Below are 16,535 nucleotides of genomic sequence, written 5' to 3'. Positions count from 1 at the left end.
TCTATGAACGTGAAGGGGCATTTTTTATTATTATTCATAAAGCCACTGAGCAGCTATGGAGTACATTTAAATAAAGTGGGTCTCCTCAAGGGAAACACGCTAACGCGGGTGGGGTATTGGTGCCGGTCCACCTTCCTCCTCTCCGTCACCTAGAACTTAGAAACCAAATGGGTGTTTGGGCTTCAACCGTCTTTTGAATCCAGGCGCTGAAGAACTGCGTCTCTTGAAATGTTGACTGGGCTCCTCCCTCCAACCGTCCCGGGTTTCTTCGCCGAGTTGTTGTTGCTATTCTTGGGGCGCACTTGGGGCTCCCGTCGGCTTGCTCTGCTCGTCACTTTTCTTCTTGTGGCCCGAAACGATGGAGTCGATCCGCAGGAGGAGGACAGCCGTCTGAGGGAAGGAGGCGGCATATGGTTACATCAGGAAGAAGACAACAAGCGTCTTTTTAACAAGATGCAGGGTTGAATCTGGGCAACTAAATGGAGCTGAGTGGTTTTACTGGCCTGATGCCTCTCCTGTTGCCAGTGCCTGAGTTTTGTTCGGCAGATATATTCTCATTCCCAGAGACAGAGAGAAATACCAGCCTCTACCTAGGATCAAATTCACAGCCTCCTGATTGTGAGGAGAGCACTCCACCTCTAGGCCACCACTCATCAGAAAGATGACAATAATCCCCCCCCCAAAATCCCTATCCCCACATTCAACCTGGCTAGAAGGCACTGGGGAACCCAAGAACATCAACTTAAGCAGTCTGAGGGATTTCATCAGAACAAGGCTTCTTCTGATGGCCAAGGAGGTCTGGGGCCGCCCCAGAGGAACTCCTCGGGCCACGGATGCTTCCGTCTCACCTCGACAGCTGTCTTGTAGGTCTGCAACTTGACAGAGAGGGGCTCCCAGATGCCCAAGTCCTTCATGTCGGCCAAGACTCCAGTCTCTCCATTGACACCCCAGGTCTGGCTGCCTTCTTGAGTGTGCTTGGCCTGTGAGCAAGACAGGGAGTTAAGCACCCCCAAACCAAGTAGCTCACCCCCTCCGTGTTTCACCTCTGCCACCAGATGACTTCAAAGGGACCACACACCCACCCACTTTTTCCTCATTGTCAGAAATTTTCCACAATTGTTTGGAAAAATAATGTCAAATGCCGGGGAAATCAGCAGATTCGGGCAGTTCAAATTGAGTATGAAGATTTATTGCAAGCTTAAGCACTCTACAAAAATCTGAGCTACTAATGGTGAAGGGAAATTAGAAGGACAAGAATCTGACCAACAGTCAAGGGAAATGAGCGGGAGCTAAGAAAGGTATTCAAGGTGGGCTGGACTGAGATCTCTTATGGACAAGCAGGGACTCATGACATGTTTGACCCTTCCCTCAGCCTGGTCATCTGCTACAGATGATCTGTCTTTCCCTTCTCTTCCCCCTCCTCCATTATCCCTGCAATGGCCACACCACTCCTCTCCACTCAATGACCGCCAAGGACCTTTCCAGCAAGAAAGAGCAAAGAGAGCAAATTCGCACTGATGGTAATCAGAGGCAGTTCTCACCCGCAAGGATGTGAGGACACGGATAGTGCTAGCACCACAGTTCTGAATGAGGGTCCTGGGAATAACTTCCAGAGCTTGGGCCACGGCGCGATAGGGCCACTGTTCCACCCCGGTCATGACTTTGGACTTTTCGGTTAAGGCGTGGGCCACGGCCATCTCGGAAGCACCACCCCCTGGCACCAGCTGGGGGTCAACGAGGACATTGCGACAGACCTGCATAGCGTCCTGGAGGTTACGCTCCACTTCCTGCGGGAAGGAGAGAAACAGCCAGTGTAAATGTTGAATCCTTGAGGTCAAAGTCGTAGAGCAATGCAGTAATGCATTTTTTACTCTCTAAAGAATAATTCTTGTTCCAAGTGGGAAGCAAAAGGAGCCATTTTGAGGGGGGGGCTGTCTGGAAATCACTGCCCCCCCACATTTTGAATAAAAGCCCCACCCACCTCCAGTGATTCTGGGCCATCTCTGCCTCATTAGTCAACCAAGCAGTCCAATTCTTCCAGAAACAGACCCCCACTACAGGTGGTCCTTATTGACTGCTTCAATTCACCCTCTTATTTTCCAACATCCGCCTTCCCCACAGCAGCACAAATTGAGAATTAATTTTTTTTTTGAGAACTGGAAGTTCAAAGATGAGAATGGAGATTTAGTTTCTGCTCTCATTTGCATTCTTTAACACTCCAAAGAAACCAGCTAAAAACATTCAGGCCCACTTTTTAAGGTAACACCACCCAACAGCTTCCTATAGTCCCATGAGAGGCCAGGACTGCCTCCATTAGTACCTCCGACTTTGCAAGCCCTTGAAATGCTCTAAAAACGCCACTTGAACAGTGTGTCAAGTATGAGAGACAGCTACCACTCACCTAAGCAGCGCTGACTGCAAATCAAGCAAGAAAACCAACCCCAAATGCGCCCATTTTCCTCAGAAGGAAAATTAACAGGTTACATTGCCTCTGTCTCAAAAGTTATTTTCTCCGGAGTGGGGGCGGGAGGTTGCTCACCGCTAGAATCTCTTTGCTGGCGCCCCGGAGCAAAATGGTGCAAGCCTTGGGCTCCTTGCATTCAGTGATAAAAGTAAAGTACTCGTCTCCAATTTTCTTCACTTCGAAGAGCCGAGCGCCAGTCCCCACATCCTCTTCGCGCAGCTCATCTGTGCGGCTGACGATACGAGCCCCACAAGCTCTGGCAGGAAAACAAACAAACAGAAACCAAGATTCAACCGAATGCCGATTCAACCAAAAGCCAGCCCACAAAAGAAGGGCTGTCAGTTATGCGCATATGGCCTCTGCCTTCCATCGGTAGCTGGTTTTACCCATCTTCATGTTTTCCTGCTAGTGGCAGATTCGGAGAGAAGGTTCAGTTGTGCCTGGAATTAGCCGCTGTGCAAAGAATGTTGGGGGATTTAATAACATTTGTAACAATTACATGTTTAAAATTTTTATATTTTTTATTTAATTACACAACACCATTTGTAACTATAATATTTGTAACAAGCTGCCAAAAAAGCCAACACAGTTCTAGGCTCCATAAACGGAGCGCTAGAATCAAGATCATGTGAAGTATTAATTCCACTTTATAAGGCCTTGGTAAGGCCACAATTGGACTATGGGCATCCAGTTTTGGTTGCCACACTGTAAAAAACGATGGAGACTCTAGAAAGAGTGCAGAGAACAACAAAGATGGTTAGGGGACTGGAACCTAAAAGATCTTTATAATGGTTGCTGGAATTGTGTATGTTTAGTTTTATGAAAGAAAGTACTAGGGGAGGCATGATAGCAGTGTCCCAATATCTCAGGGGTTGCCACAAAGAGGGAGTCAAACTATTCTCCAAAGTACCTGAGAAACAACAGATGGAAATTAATCAAGGAGAGAAGCAACCTGGAATGAAAGAGAAATTTCCTGACAGTAAGGACAATTAACCAGTGGAACAGCTTGCCTCCAGAAGTTGTGGATGCTCCAACACTGGAAATTTTTAAGAAGAGATTGAACAAGCATTTGTCTGAAATGGCATAGGTTTTTTTTCTGCCTAGGCAGGGGGTTGGACTAGAAGACCTCTAAGGTCCCTTCCAACTCTGTTATTTTATTCCATTCTAATTTACACTTAGTGGTTTAGGCATCCTCACCTTGCAATCCGGTTGTTGTCAGTTTTCCTCACCCGGCGGATGGCTGAGATGTTAGCTCTCATCAGGAAATGCTGAGCCAGGTCTAAAGGTTAAAAAAAAAATCTGGTTACATACCCTCCCTTCACAGGGAAATAAACAGAGAACTGCCAAGCGCCGTCTCAATAAGAATGGGCGTGTGCTTTACCGGAGATTCCTTTCTCCGTGATGATGAGATCAGGCTTGACTTTGATCAAATGCTCGCACATCTGCTGAACAAATTCCTCTTCCATCTGCAGGATGCGAGTGAAGTCTTCCTCACGGGTTATTTCAATATCGGTCTGCACAAAAGGAGGCAAAGAGTTCTGGGTGAGTTCCCAGCGATGGCTGTACAGTATTTGATCAATGCACAAATATGTTTAAACAGCTACCATTTTTCCATCTATCCAGTGATCTTTCTTATTGCAAGGGCTGTGTTCTAGTCACGCCTTAGGCATGAAAGCCAGCTGGGTGACTTTGGGCCAATCACTAGGAGAGAGTGGGTTCTAACTCCACTTTAGGCATGAAGGCCAAATGGGTGACTTTGGGCCAATCACCAGGAGACGGTGAGTTCTAGTCCCACCTTAGGCATGAAAGCCGGCTGGGTGAATTTGGGCCAATCACCAGGAGACAGTGAATTCTAGTCCTGCCTTAGGTAAGAAAGCCTGCTAGGTGACTTTGGGACTGTCAGTCACCACCAGACAGGGTTGTTGTGGTTAAAGTAGAAGGAAGACATATCAGGCATATTCGTTGTCTTAAGTTGCTTATAAAAGTAGAAGTGGGATGTAAATAAAATGAATGGTATGAGATACAGAGTCCATCTATAAGTCAAGCCAAAACCTCTGAATATTCAGGTTCAGGAATGAGTCCCACAACTCTTCGCCAATATGTGGAAGATGCTTGACACCCTCCCCCCCCCCCGCAACCCCGTAAACATTTTCTCAGTTCAGAAGAGACGAGGAGCTTCAGCGGCTGACCTGACTCTCCCCCTTCTTGAATTCCAGCGAGCAGTCCAGCAAAACGATCCGGGGATTCTTGATGGTGCGCCGCATCCGAGGATGGGTGATATCTTTATTAATCATGACCCCAGGCAGGACACAGGAATCCTCAATAAAACCGCCAGGAATCTGAAGGCGATAAAGAGGCTATTCAGATCTCAGATCAAGTGCCAGGGGATCAGCTTCTATGCTAAACATCCCTCAGGGACACACACAGCCATCTATAGGTCCTTGGCTGAACCAAGGATGACCATCATCCGAGATTTCCAACGGCACTCGCAGAAGCTCCTGAGCACTCTTTCTAAAGAAGCAACTCGGTGAGCCAAGTTCTCTCTTGAGGACCAGAAAGTCATTTTTGGAAAACTCAAGAAGAAACGGCACTTGTTTTCCTCTTCAGAAAAGCCTGTCGGTCATAATGTTCATTTTAGAACAAGTAATCACGGGCTTAAGTCGCCAGTGGAGAGCGCAGCTTTTTCAGAGCTCTCCTTTCTCAAAATAAGAACACGGAGCCTTTTACTGCACTGAGATTGGGCCTTGGCCTATTAGCCAAATATCCTACTATAACTTCTCCAAGTTACTAGATTTTTTTCCCTAGCTTGCTATGTGAATTTTGTAAAACTGGGATTACTAAAAAAACAACATGTGTGTCCATGTGATCTTATTTGAACTCATATTGAAGCATGAATAGAATAGAATAACAGAGTTGGGAAGGACCTTGGAGGTCTTCTAAATCCAACCCCCTGCCTAGGCAGGAAACCCTACACCACTTCAGACAAATGGTTATCTAACATTTTTTTAAAAACTTCCAGTGTTGGAGCATTCACAACTTCTGGAGGCAACTTCTGTTCCACTGGTTTATTGTCCTCACTGTCAGGAAATTCCTCCTTAGTTCTAAGTTGCTTCTCTCCTTGATTAGTTTCCATCTACTGTTTTTTTTTACCTCCCATGTTTTGGAAAATAAGTTGACCCTCCTCTTTGTGGCAGCCCCTCAAATATTTTAAGACTTCTATCCTGTCTCCCCTAGTCCTTGTTTTCATTAAATTAGCCATGCCCAGTTCCTGCGACTGTTCTTCGTATGTTTCAGCGTCCAGTCCCCTAATCATCTTTGTTGCTCTTCTCTGCACTCTTTCTAGTCTTCACATCTTTTCTACATTGTGGCAACCAAAACTGGATGCCGTATCCCAAGTGCAGCCTTACCAAGGCATTATAAAGTGGCATTAACCCTTCACATGATCTTGGTTCTATCCCTCTGTTTATTTCCACAACACAAGGCAGTATCAGTGTTGATTCTCCAAATTTCTTTCCTCCGAGCCTTCAGAACCCAATCCGGCTACAGAAACCCATTTTTTTTCTTTGTACCTTTTCTATTTTAGCATACTGCTTGATGTCAATTTCCTTCCTGCCATTCTCTTCCAACTCCACTGTTCTGACTGCATCCAGGGCAATGCTGCAGGCCATATCCGACCAGCGGTTGATAGCCTTGGTGCTGATGGCGCTGTTGATGATTTTAAGCATGGCCTCACGGTTGTTGACGTCAACTGCAGTGCTGCAAAAACCAAGCATGAAGCCTGTTATCCAGAAGCACATCAGAGACTATAACCATCTTTCCCAATAGCCAAGGACAAAGGAGCTCTCCATATGTTTCCTGAGCTTTTAACTTTCAGGGTTCTTCCCTTACATGTAGATAGTCTGTGACGTATGAGCATAATTGAGCCCAGAATTAAGATTGTAAGTTGTTGCAGTCATTAAAGGGGTTACCACACGATCATACTTGATTTTATTCACTTTTTTCTGGCGGTTGTTAAGCCAAAGTAGTGTTACTAACCAAATCCATTTTAACTAATGGGCGTTTTTTGCCAGAAATTGGAAGTAAATGCTGGAAACTGGCAAAAAAAGTCAAACATCACAATCAGGTGACTGTGAGATGCTGCAGACAACTGTCAAAGTGGGTTGACTGCCAAGTACCCAAAATGCAATCACATGATCAAGGTGTGTCAAATTTTTCAACATTCAATTTCCAAACATTAGGGATGCTCAAATGTTGTCACATGCCTTGGGGATTGTAAAGATATTTTACTGTACATGTATCAGAATTTCAAAATTGGGTCAGAAACACCTTTTGGAGGAAGTCTAGAAACAACTGGGCCATTACAGAATCAATCTACCTTTATAGGAAATCTGCTGCACCTGGTACACACCAAAGTTGTGGACTCATCAACTCCGACTAACACAGAGTGTTCGGGAATAATGGCCAAAATAGTTCACCCAATCCAAAGGAAACCAACTGCATCCCCCACATTTCCTCCCTCTTCTACTGACCTGATTTTTTTCAGAGCGCTGATCATGTCATCCAGGGCCTTTCGGTAGGCACTGATGATTACCGTGGGGTGCATCTGTTGCTCTAGGAAATGTTCTGCCACTGACAACATTTCTCCAGCTAAGGGGGAAGAAGAGAGCATGACCATCCTTCCGTTTATTTGAAGCAACATGTGAACAGAAGCACTCCTGCAGTGTTTCTCAAGCTTAACTATGTTAAGACACTCCCAGAATTCCCCAGCCAGTCAATTCTGGGAGTTGGAAGTCCACATGTCTTTAAGGTGGCCGCCCTTGAACCTCTTCCATGCCCCATTAGTATTAGTCCATACTAATATCAATACTTTAGAATTCCACACGCTAACAGATATATTTAGTTGTTGTGAATTGAACATGGGAATATATGGAAAGTTGTTAGTGCCTTGCAGGGCCTTTAGGATACTGTATATCACATAGTTACCTATGTACCTATCAGATAACCTAGGAAAGAGACACTAAACAAAGTTCTGCACAAAATGTGCTGCACAAAGTTAACAGATAATTATCCTTTCTTAATCTTCCCCATTCCAAATATATTAAAGGGATCGGATTCCATTTAGGAACTTACATATTTCATTTCTATCCTATTTTCCATTCAGGAGTCCAAGATGTTTAAATGGTATTTTGTTTTTGTTTTAAAAAACACTGGACTGAGAAAGAGTGACTGGCCCACAAGCACACAGTGGGGTTTATTGGCTGGGGGTAGGGGAAGACTAGTATTTAGGGATGCCAAACTGTGGCTTAACATAATTAACATTTGTGACACTCCACTGGGAAGCAAGTGAAGTTTGCTCACTTTCCATGTTGAATCTAAAGGATCTCCCCTTTGGATCCTTTAATGCAAGGATCCCCAACTCCCAATCCATGACTGGCACCAGTCTGCGGCTTGCCAGCAACCAGGCCATACAAACAAAGTCCCATCAGCAGGATGAAGGCAGCACACAAAACCACACCCCCTCTGGTCTGAGGAAAAACATTTCTCCACAGAACTGGTACCTGGTGCCCAAGAGGTTTTGGGGGGGGGAGGGGGGGAGGATGCTGCTGCTGCTGCTGCTTTAATGGTACTAAATGTTATCACCCAAAATATTTCTTGCGATCTAAGGTACTTGCATATTTCTTATCCATAACAGCACATCCTACCGAGAATAATCACAGATGTGGTCCCATCGCCCACTTCTTCATCCTGAGTACGGCTGATTTCTATCATGGATTTGGCAGCTGGATGCTGTACTTGAATCTGGAAGGAAGAGAGATGCGAACAGTTAACATTCTGGAGGCAATGTTTCTCAACCGTGGGCACTTGAAGATGTGTGAACTTTAATTCACAGAAATTCCCCAGACAGCAACAGAGTGAAGTGCAAGGCAAATGAGAGAAACAGCATCTGGATCTTACAATTTGGGTTTCATACATATTTCTGCATCTAGAAAGTATAACCATTTTAGCCATTCAAGAAAAATGAACTTCTGGGACACCTTGACAACGTGAAATTCTGACACACAAATGCCTGCCATCTTTAGTTAAGATTCTATAATGAAATATTGGAAAACCACATTTGAAATTATGCCTGCCTTGTGGACAAGATTGGATGTTGCTACTAAAAGTGACTTACTTCTCTAAGAATAGCATTGCCATCATTTGTCATGACGATTCCACCCATTGGGTCCAACAACATCTGCATGGGAAATTCAGAGGAAACGCTTGTTAGTATGCACAAAATGCAACACAAGTGTATGCAGGTTATCTCTTGTGAATTATAGGTGGTCCTTGACTTACAGCCATTCATTGAGCAGCCATTAAAAATTACAACAGCACTGAAAAAAAATATGGCTAGTCCTCACATTGTTACAGCCCCCTCAGCCACATGATCAAAATTTGGGCAAATGCATTTACTATGGTGGCAATGTCCCAGGATCATGTGACTGCCATTTGCAAGCTTCCCAGCTGGCTTCTAACAAGCAAAGTCAATGGGGGAAGCCAGATTTGCTTAGCAACAGTTTGAAACCCTTAACAACTGCAGTGATTCACTTAACAACCATTGCAAAAAAGGTTATAAAAATCAGGCCTGGCTCACTTAACTATCCTGCTTAACAATGGAAATCCTGGTCTTAAAGAGTACCTGTAAATGAAGTAAAAAAAAATAATCCTCACCTTCATCATTGCCCTTGGGCCTAAGCAGGTTCTGATAATATCAGCAATAGTCTACAATGAGAAGAGTATAATAAACTATGGTTATTCAATAGTGAACTTGCAAACTGCACTCTTATTTTAATGTCTGTACAATGGTTAGAAAAGTTAAGCCATTTTATAAAAGCTTGAATCTCCAGCTAAAAAAAAGGTTAACTTTCCCTCAAAATTATTTGCCTTTAAGAGGGGTGAATCACAATATAAAATTCAGACTTTGTTTTGAACCCAGAACAACCATTTTTCTTGGAGATCCTATTAAACTTTAATTTGGCTGAAGCAAAATCCAGAGGGAACCTGGAAATATTTTACAGAGCAAGTAGGATAAAGTCGGCATACGTTACAAGCAGAGCAAATGAAATTTCAAAATTGCAACTTTGTGTGCGTCGTTATATATAACCTACTGAGCAACTGTAAATTTCTTTCAGTGAGGTCAAGGCAAAAATCCATTGACATTCACAATACTGTAAATGGTACAAAGCATACTAAGTTTAAAAAAAACTGCACAAGCTTTTAAAAAATTAAAGAGCCACTTTCTAAACTTCTGAGTTGATAAATGTAGCTTTTTTTTTTTTTTTTCCAAGGTACATTTGTCACTGCTACATCTATTATACCAGAATATCCAAGATTTAGATCTGGATTTCCAGCTTTAGAACGGTAAAAAATGCTCTCAACCAAATTCCCATACTCTCTGGAACCTTGATGGCAAATGAACCCAATCTATTTTTCTCCAGTAGTTTTTCCTGGAATACATACCTTAGCAGCATTAATATTTCCAGCCTGGACTTTTCTTCCAGACTCACGTTTTGTGTTTTGACCTAACATGAAAAGAGAAAAGAAAAATAGCCTCATGCTCAAATACTTGCTGTACATCATCTGAAGAAATGCACCATCATTTAGAAGCTGCAATTACCCAACATACTAAACGGGCTTAGCATTTGTTCTGATTATTTTGGGGGTGACTTAACCTTGTGGGTCATCACTGCTATTGGTCAGTTTAGGATTCCCTTTGTTGCATGAACCCAGAAAACCTAATAATATTCATTGCATGTACAGGTAGCCCTCAACTTACAACCATTCATTTAGTGACTGTTTGAAGTTACAATGGCACTGAAAAACTGACTATTTTTCACACTTCCAAATATTGTAGCACCCCCCACCCCAAGTCTTACTTAGTCACAGAACTTTTGGGCTCAATTGTGATCATAAATCGAGGACTACTTGCATTCCTTTTACTCATTCAATAAAAACATTCAACTGTCTCCAGACTGCAGTTTTGCAGATTACAATTTCAGGACATTTTGTGAAGGGACTCTACAGTTGTCCCTTCACAATTTGCACCTCATTTCCCAAACCAGCTTTCCTCCTTGCCCAATTTCTGAGCTCTTCAAACAGAAGGAACTAACAAACCCAATTCTTCAGCAGGAACAAGGAGCTAGTTGCTTCTCCCCACCCCTTTACAATCCCATTTCCCACTTAACAGAGCCTTACACTTATTGTTCTTCCCCTTTTAGTATTTCAAGTCTCATCTGCTGGTGGGACACGCCTATCTCTTCATCCCTTACAAGAAAGCCTATGGTTTCTCTGCATCCCAATAGTTCCCAGAGGATGGGTTATGGAACTCTAAGCCACTCAGAGTCATTGGTTCAGATGGGCAGCTATGGAAATTTGGCTGCCTGGCTGGGTAACAAAATAAAATCACTTCTGGTAAAATTAAGAAGTTGGATGTGTTCACACAACCTGCCACTTTTGGTTCACAAGGAGAGGAGGGCAAGCACTTAACATGACTGACAAGCTAATCCAACTGCAAGAGTTCCCCAATGCATGTATCAAGTAGACCCAGGAAATGGATCAATTCAGGAATCGGATCAATTCAGGAATCATGAAGTAAATGTGCAAAACCAGCCTGACACTTCCACTAAGACTGATCCCAAGCAATCCTCCTCCTCCTCCTGGCAACCAGCCAAAAGGGGGCGGATTTATTCTCCATAGAGCCCTAGGATACAAGAACCAACAGGTGGAAGCTTTACAGAACAAGATCCAAACTCAAAATAAGAAGGGATTTCCTAACTGGGAGAGCTATTAAGCATTGGAATACATAGTCCTTGACTTGCAACCACAATTGAGTCCAAAATGTCTGTTGCTCGGTTGTTAAATGAATTTTGCCCGCTTTTACCACCTCCCTGGCCACAGTTGGTAAATGAACCAGCCTGCAGTTGTTAAATTATCAACATGGCTGTTAAGTGATTCTGCCTTCCCTGTGGATTTGGCTTGTGAAAGTTTGCAAAAAGGGATCTATGACCCTCAGACACTGCAACCGTCATACCTATGGGTCAATTGCCAAGCATCTGAATTTTAACCATGTGGCCATGGGGATGTTGCAATGGTCATTAAGAGTGAAAAACAGTCCCCCTTTTTTTCAGTGCTGCTGTAACTTTGAACTATTGTAACTTGAGTACCACCTGCATCACCTTTGGAGTGCTCCATTATGGGAGGTTTTCAAGCAAATGTTGCAGTCATTGGGGTGGTCTGAGGATTCCTGCCCGGCCAGGGGGTGGACTAGAAGACCTCTAAGACTGCTGAGACCACTCCCATAGAAGCTTCATACCCGGCCCTGGTCAGCCATTTACAGTTAGTCCTTGACTTACGACCACAATTGAGCCCCACATTTCTGTTGCTAAGCGACACAGTTGTTAAATGAATTTGGTCCATTTCACATTTCTTGTGACAGTTGTTAAGTGAATCTGGGTTCCTCATTGATTCTGCTTGCCAGAAAGTCACAAAAAGGGAATCCCATGACATTGAGACCCATCATAAATATGAACCAGTTGTCAAGCATCCGAATTTTGATCACATGACCAAGGGGATGCTGCAATGGTCATAAATGGGAAGAACAGTCCCAAGACACTTTTTTCATGTAACTCCATTAAAGTGAATGGTCACTAAACGAACTGTTGCAAGTTGAGGACTACCTCTAGCCCTCGACTGACAACAGTTCATTTAGTGACCCTTCAAAATTACACCGCCACTGGAAAAAAAGCAATTTGTGACCATTTTTTCACACTTACGACCTCTGTAGCATCCCCATGATTATGGGATCAGAACTCAAGATGCTTGGCAACTGATTCACACTTTAGGACTGTTCACACTTTAGGACCGCCACCCCCTTTTGACAAACAAAGTCAATAGGGAAGCCAGATTCACTTAACAACCGTCTCACTAACTTATCAGGCCGCAGTGATCCACTTAACAACCGCGGCAAGAAAGGAGGCAAAATTCACTTTGTAGCTACCGCCTCGCTTAGCAACCAATGTGGTCGTAAGTCGAGGACTACCTGTACTGAATGCCCTTTTTCGGTATTTTTTCTCTTCCTTTAACATGATCGATGCCCCTCAAGCCCACAGCTGCCTGTCCTTAAGAATAGAGGATACATGTCGGTTTTGGGGTGGGGCTTCCCCAAAGCTGAGGTATTTGGGGAGGGGGCTGCCTCATGGTGGGACTTTCTGGCGAAATTGGGCGAAGACCATGAGAGAAAATGGATTTTCCCAGCGTGTAGTGGGAGTTGGTCGGGCGAAGGACGCAGATGAGGGGCGAAGGAACCCCCAAAATGGGATATTCTGAGGGAAAAGTTGAGGGGAAAGATATGAGGGGTTCACTCGGGGAAGGGGCTCCTCTCCCCTCCCCCCCCCCCAGCCACCTCCCCCTCAGACTCACTGAGAACGAGGACGGGGCGCTGGCCCAGCATCTTCCCGGCGAGGCGAGGCAGAAGCCGGCGAGGAACCTTCTGGAGGCGGACAAAAAAAAAGAGCTCGGAGGGCGGGGAAAAAATGCCGTTTCACCGCGCTCGGACAACCTATCTTGCCCGTGGAGGCGGCTCCTCCAATCCGCAACACCGCTGCCCTCCGGACGGCCAATGAAGGCGCGCCTCCTTTGCCGAGACTCCGCCTCCCCCCGATGACAGCAAGGTGAGTTGAGCGAACAACGGATTATTTTCCGCCTCCTAGGCGAAGCATGCTTGGGCAGGGCGCCGCGGGAGGAAGGCCGCACGCATGCGCAGGTCTCTCTCCGTCGCGATTTTTTCCCCCCCTCCCGATTGCGACTGCGCACAAGATTAGAGCTGTCCTCGCGGCGAGGTGGAACGTTGAAAAGGCGAGGGAAGACAAATGCGCGTGCGCACAAGCGGTCGCCAGCGGTTAGGTGGATGAGGCCTGCTCAGCGGCGGCCGCTGCAGTTCCTGCCACGCTTCGTTTCCGGACGGCCGTACCCGAGAGGCGAGTTTGGGGGAGACCCCTGCCTCACCTAAGCCCAGACACGTGTGTCTTCCATCTCAAGAACATCGTGGGATTTACGGTCAACGAGTCGAGTAACAGCGTCCCCGCCCTTCATGCAATGATGCATGACGGGAATTGTAGTCCGCTCTCTACTCTGACACGTGCTCTATGATCTAAAAGTGCAGGAGAAAGAATAGGGAATCTGCGCGCTGAAATAAGAGGATTAACTTTGTAGTTCTTTTTTCTTCTTCTAAGGATTACAGGGCCCTAAACAGTGAGTTCCCCTCACACATATGTGCTAGTCGTTCCCAACTCTAGGGGGCGCTGCTCATCTCTGTTTCAAAGCAGAACAGCCAGCGCTATCCGAAGATGTCTCCATGGTCATGTGGCCGTCATGACTCAACACCAAAGACGCTGTTCCCTTCCCACCAAAGGTGGTTTCCTATTTTTCTACTTGCATTTTTTTAATGCTTTCGAACTGCTAGGTTGGCAGAAGCTGGGACAAGCAACGGGAGCTCACTCTGTTCCGCGGTGCTAGGGATTCGAACTGCCGACCTTTCTGGTCGACAAGCTCAGCACCTTAGCCACCCTATCCTGGTTCAAATCCCTAGTGCCGCTTAATGGAATGAGCTCCCATTACGTGTCCCAGCTTCTGCCAACCTAGCAGTCCAAAAGGTAAAAATGCAAGTAGAAAAATAGAAGCCACCTTTGGTGGGAAGGAAACAGTGTTCCATGTGCCTTCGGCATTGAGTCATGCCGGCCACGTGACCACGGAGACGTCTTCGGACAGCGCTGGCTCTTCGGCTTTGAAATAGAGATGAGCAATGCCCCCTAGAGTCAGGAACGACTAGCACATATGTGTGAGGGGAACCTTTACTTTAAAAAGAGAGTTTTACAGCATGTGCAACTTAGCATGTCAATTTCAACCCTCTAACACAGTCCCAAAGGTGTTTTTTCAAGAGGCAAATGGACTTACTGGTTTTTCTTTGAAGGCGTTTCGCCTCTCATCCAACAAGCTTCTTCAGCTATGATACAGACGACTCTTAATACAGTGTTTCTCAATTTTAGCAACTTTTAAAATTGTGGACATTGACTCCCAGAATTCCCCAGCCGGCCGTATAATTCCAGCTAGTCCTCAAGTTATGTTGGTTCGTTTACTGACTTCAAAGTTACGGAGGCACTGAAAAAAGTGACGTGTGACCATTTTTCACACTTAGAATCATTGGAGCCTCAGTTACGTGATCGAAATTCAGACGCTTGGCAACTGGCTCCTGTTTATGACGTTCCGGGGTCATAGGATCCTCTTTTGCGACCTTCTGTCAAGCAAAGTTAAATGAGGAAAACAGATTCACTTAACAACCGTGTGACTAATTTAAGAACTGTGGTGATTCACTTAACAAATGTGCCAAGAAAGGTGAAATAGGGCAAGGCTCACTTAACAACAGTCTCACTTAGCAACATAAATTTTGGACTCAAGGAGCTCTACCGGTTGAGTCTGAGTAAGTGATCAGTCTGGGTGTTTTGGAGAATTGAGTTCCTCTCGTGCAGGTATTTTTTGCTTTCTGTTTTGTGAGAGGAACTGAAAAGGAAACACTCGGGACACAAATGTTTGTGTGTCTGTGTGTGGATCGGCTGGCTGAAGAATTCTAGGACTTGAAGTCCACACAGCTTAGTCTGAGAAACGATGGGATGGGATAAGGAACAGGCAGGGCAGAACCTTGGAGGTCTTCTAGTCCAGCCCCTACTCAAGCAGGAGACCCTATACCATTTCAGACGTCCAGTCTCTTAAAAGCCTCCAGGGATAGAGCATCCACAATTTCTGGAGGCAAGCTGTTCCACTGATGAATTGTCCTCACTGTCGGGAAACTTCTCCTTAATTCCAGGTTGCTTCTCTCCTTGGTTAGTTTCCATCCATTGATTCTTGTCCTGCCTTCAGGTGCTTTGGAGAATAGGTTAAGAGAATAACAGAGTCGGAAGGGGACTTGGAGATCTTCTAGTCCAACCCCCTGCTCCCAACAGGAGGTCCTATTTCTGGGGGTAGTTCGTTCCAAAGGGTCGGAGCAGCCACAGAGAAGGCCCTCCTTCAGATGCCGTCAGCCAGACAATGTCGGCTGGCGGCTCACCGGAGGAGGGCCTTCTCTGTGGCTGCTCCGACCCTTTGGAACGAACTACCCCCAGAAATCCGGACCTCACCCACTCTCATAGCCTTCAGAAAAGCTGTCAAGACCTGGCTATTCCGGCAGGCCTGGGGCTGTTGACGTCATCGTTGAGGTCCAGCCCCGAATGGAGTGAATGTATCTATGTTGTTTTTTAACTTGTCTATTTTATTTTTATTTTATTTTCTTTCCCCTCTCTGTAAGCCGTCCGGAGTCCTCCAGGATTGGGCGGCCTATAAATAAAATTAAACTTGAAACTTGAAACTATACCATTCTGGACAAATGGTTGTCAAATCTCTTCTTTAAAAAAACCTCCTGTGTTGGATCACCCACAAATTCTGGAGGGCTGCCATTCCACCGATTAATGGTGGAAACAGTCAATAAGTGGAATGGCTTGCCCTTCGGACTTTGTGGCTGCTCCATCACTGGAGATAAAGCTGCTGCTGTCAGCACCTCTCCATTAGATAATTAGGAAAGAAAGACCACGAGACTCCATGTGTGGAAATCAAGTGTACTTTTACTAATTATAAATGATTAAAGGCATAGCGAAGCGAAATCTGAATATTTAGGCGGGAAAGCGATTGATATGTAGAATAGCCCATTCCCCTCCACTTGGTATCACAGTTACAGTCCAATCATAATTCTCCCAAGTGTCAGGTGCGAGATAACTTCAAAAGGCATCACGAAGATGGAATGTCGGTGCCGTTAGTCCTGGCGGGAAACTCCCACGCATGCGTAGTCCGATCAGCAGCTGAACTCCAGAACCTTCCTCCAGCACAATGAGTAACCCCTCCCAAATACCATGCCCTCCACCCCCCCTTTTCATGGCAGCCGAAGCAATAGCAAAGCAGAGGCTGACATCTGCTGCTTGAGCAGGGGGTTGGATTGGAAGACCTCCAA

At 45.3% G+C, this 16,535-nt stretch overlaps 1 protein-coding gene across 1 annotated transcript; it reads right to left on the bottom strand.

Moving 5' to 3' along the window:
- On the bottom strand, window positions 1–13,038 carry CCT3 (chaperonin containing TCP1 subunit 3). Its single transcript, XM_032234134.1, has 14 exons — window positions 12,923–13,038; window positions 9,965–10,026; window positions 9,176–9,226; window positions 8,637–8,699; window positions 8,167–8,263; window positions 6,994–7,111; window positions 6,034–6,220; window positions 4,654–4,803; window positions 3,846–3,978; window positions 3,662–3,743; window positions 2,540–2,720; window positions 1,542–1,787; window positions 849–980; window positions 1–390 (listed from the first exon to the last, which is right to left on the bottom strand). Exons 1-14 carry the CDS (start codon window positions 12,951–12,953, stop codon window positions 286–288), a joined length of 1,638 nt encoding a protein of 545 aa, XP_032090025.1. The 5' UTR covers window positions 12,954–13,038; the 3' UTR covers window positions 1–285.
- Window positions 13,039–16,535: the final 3,497 nt, after the last annotated feature.

This window comes from Thamnophis elegans, chromosome 17, assembly GCF_009769535.1.
Source record: "Thamnophis elegans isolate rThaEle1 chromosome 17, rThaEle1.pri, whole genome shotgun sequence".
Classification (NCBI taxonomy): Eukaryota; Metazoa; Chordata; class Lepidosauria; order Squamata; family Colubridae; genus Thamnophis; species Thamnophis elegans.
The sequence above is the reverse complement of the archived record's forward strand: the minus strand, read 5'-3'. Positions and strand labels throughout refer to the sequence as shown.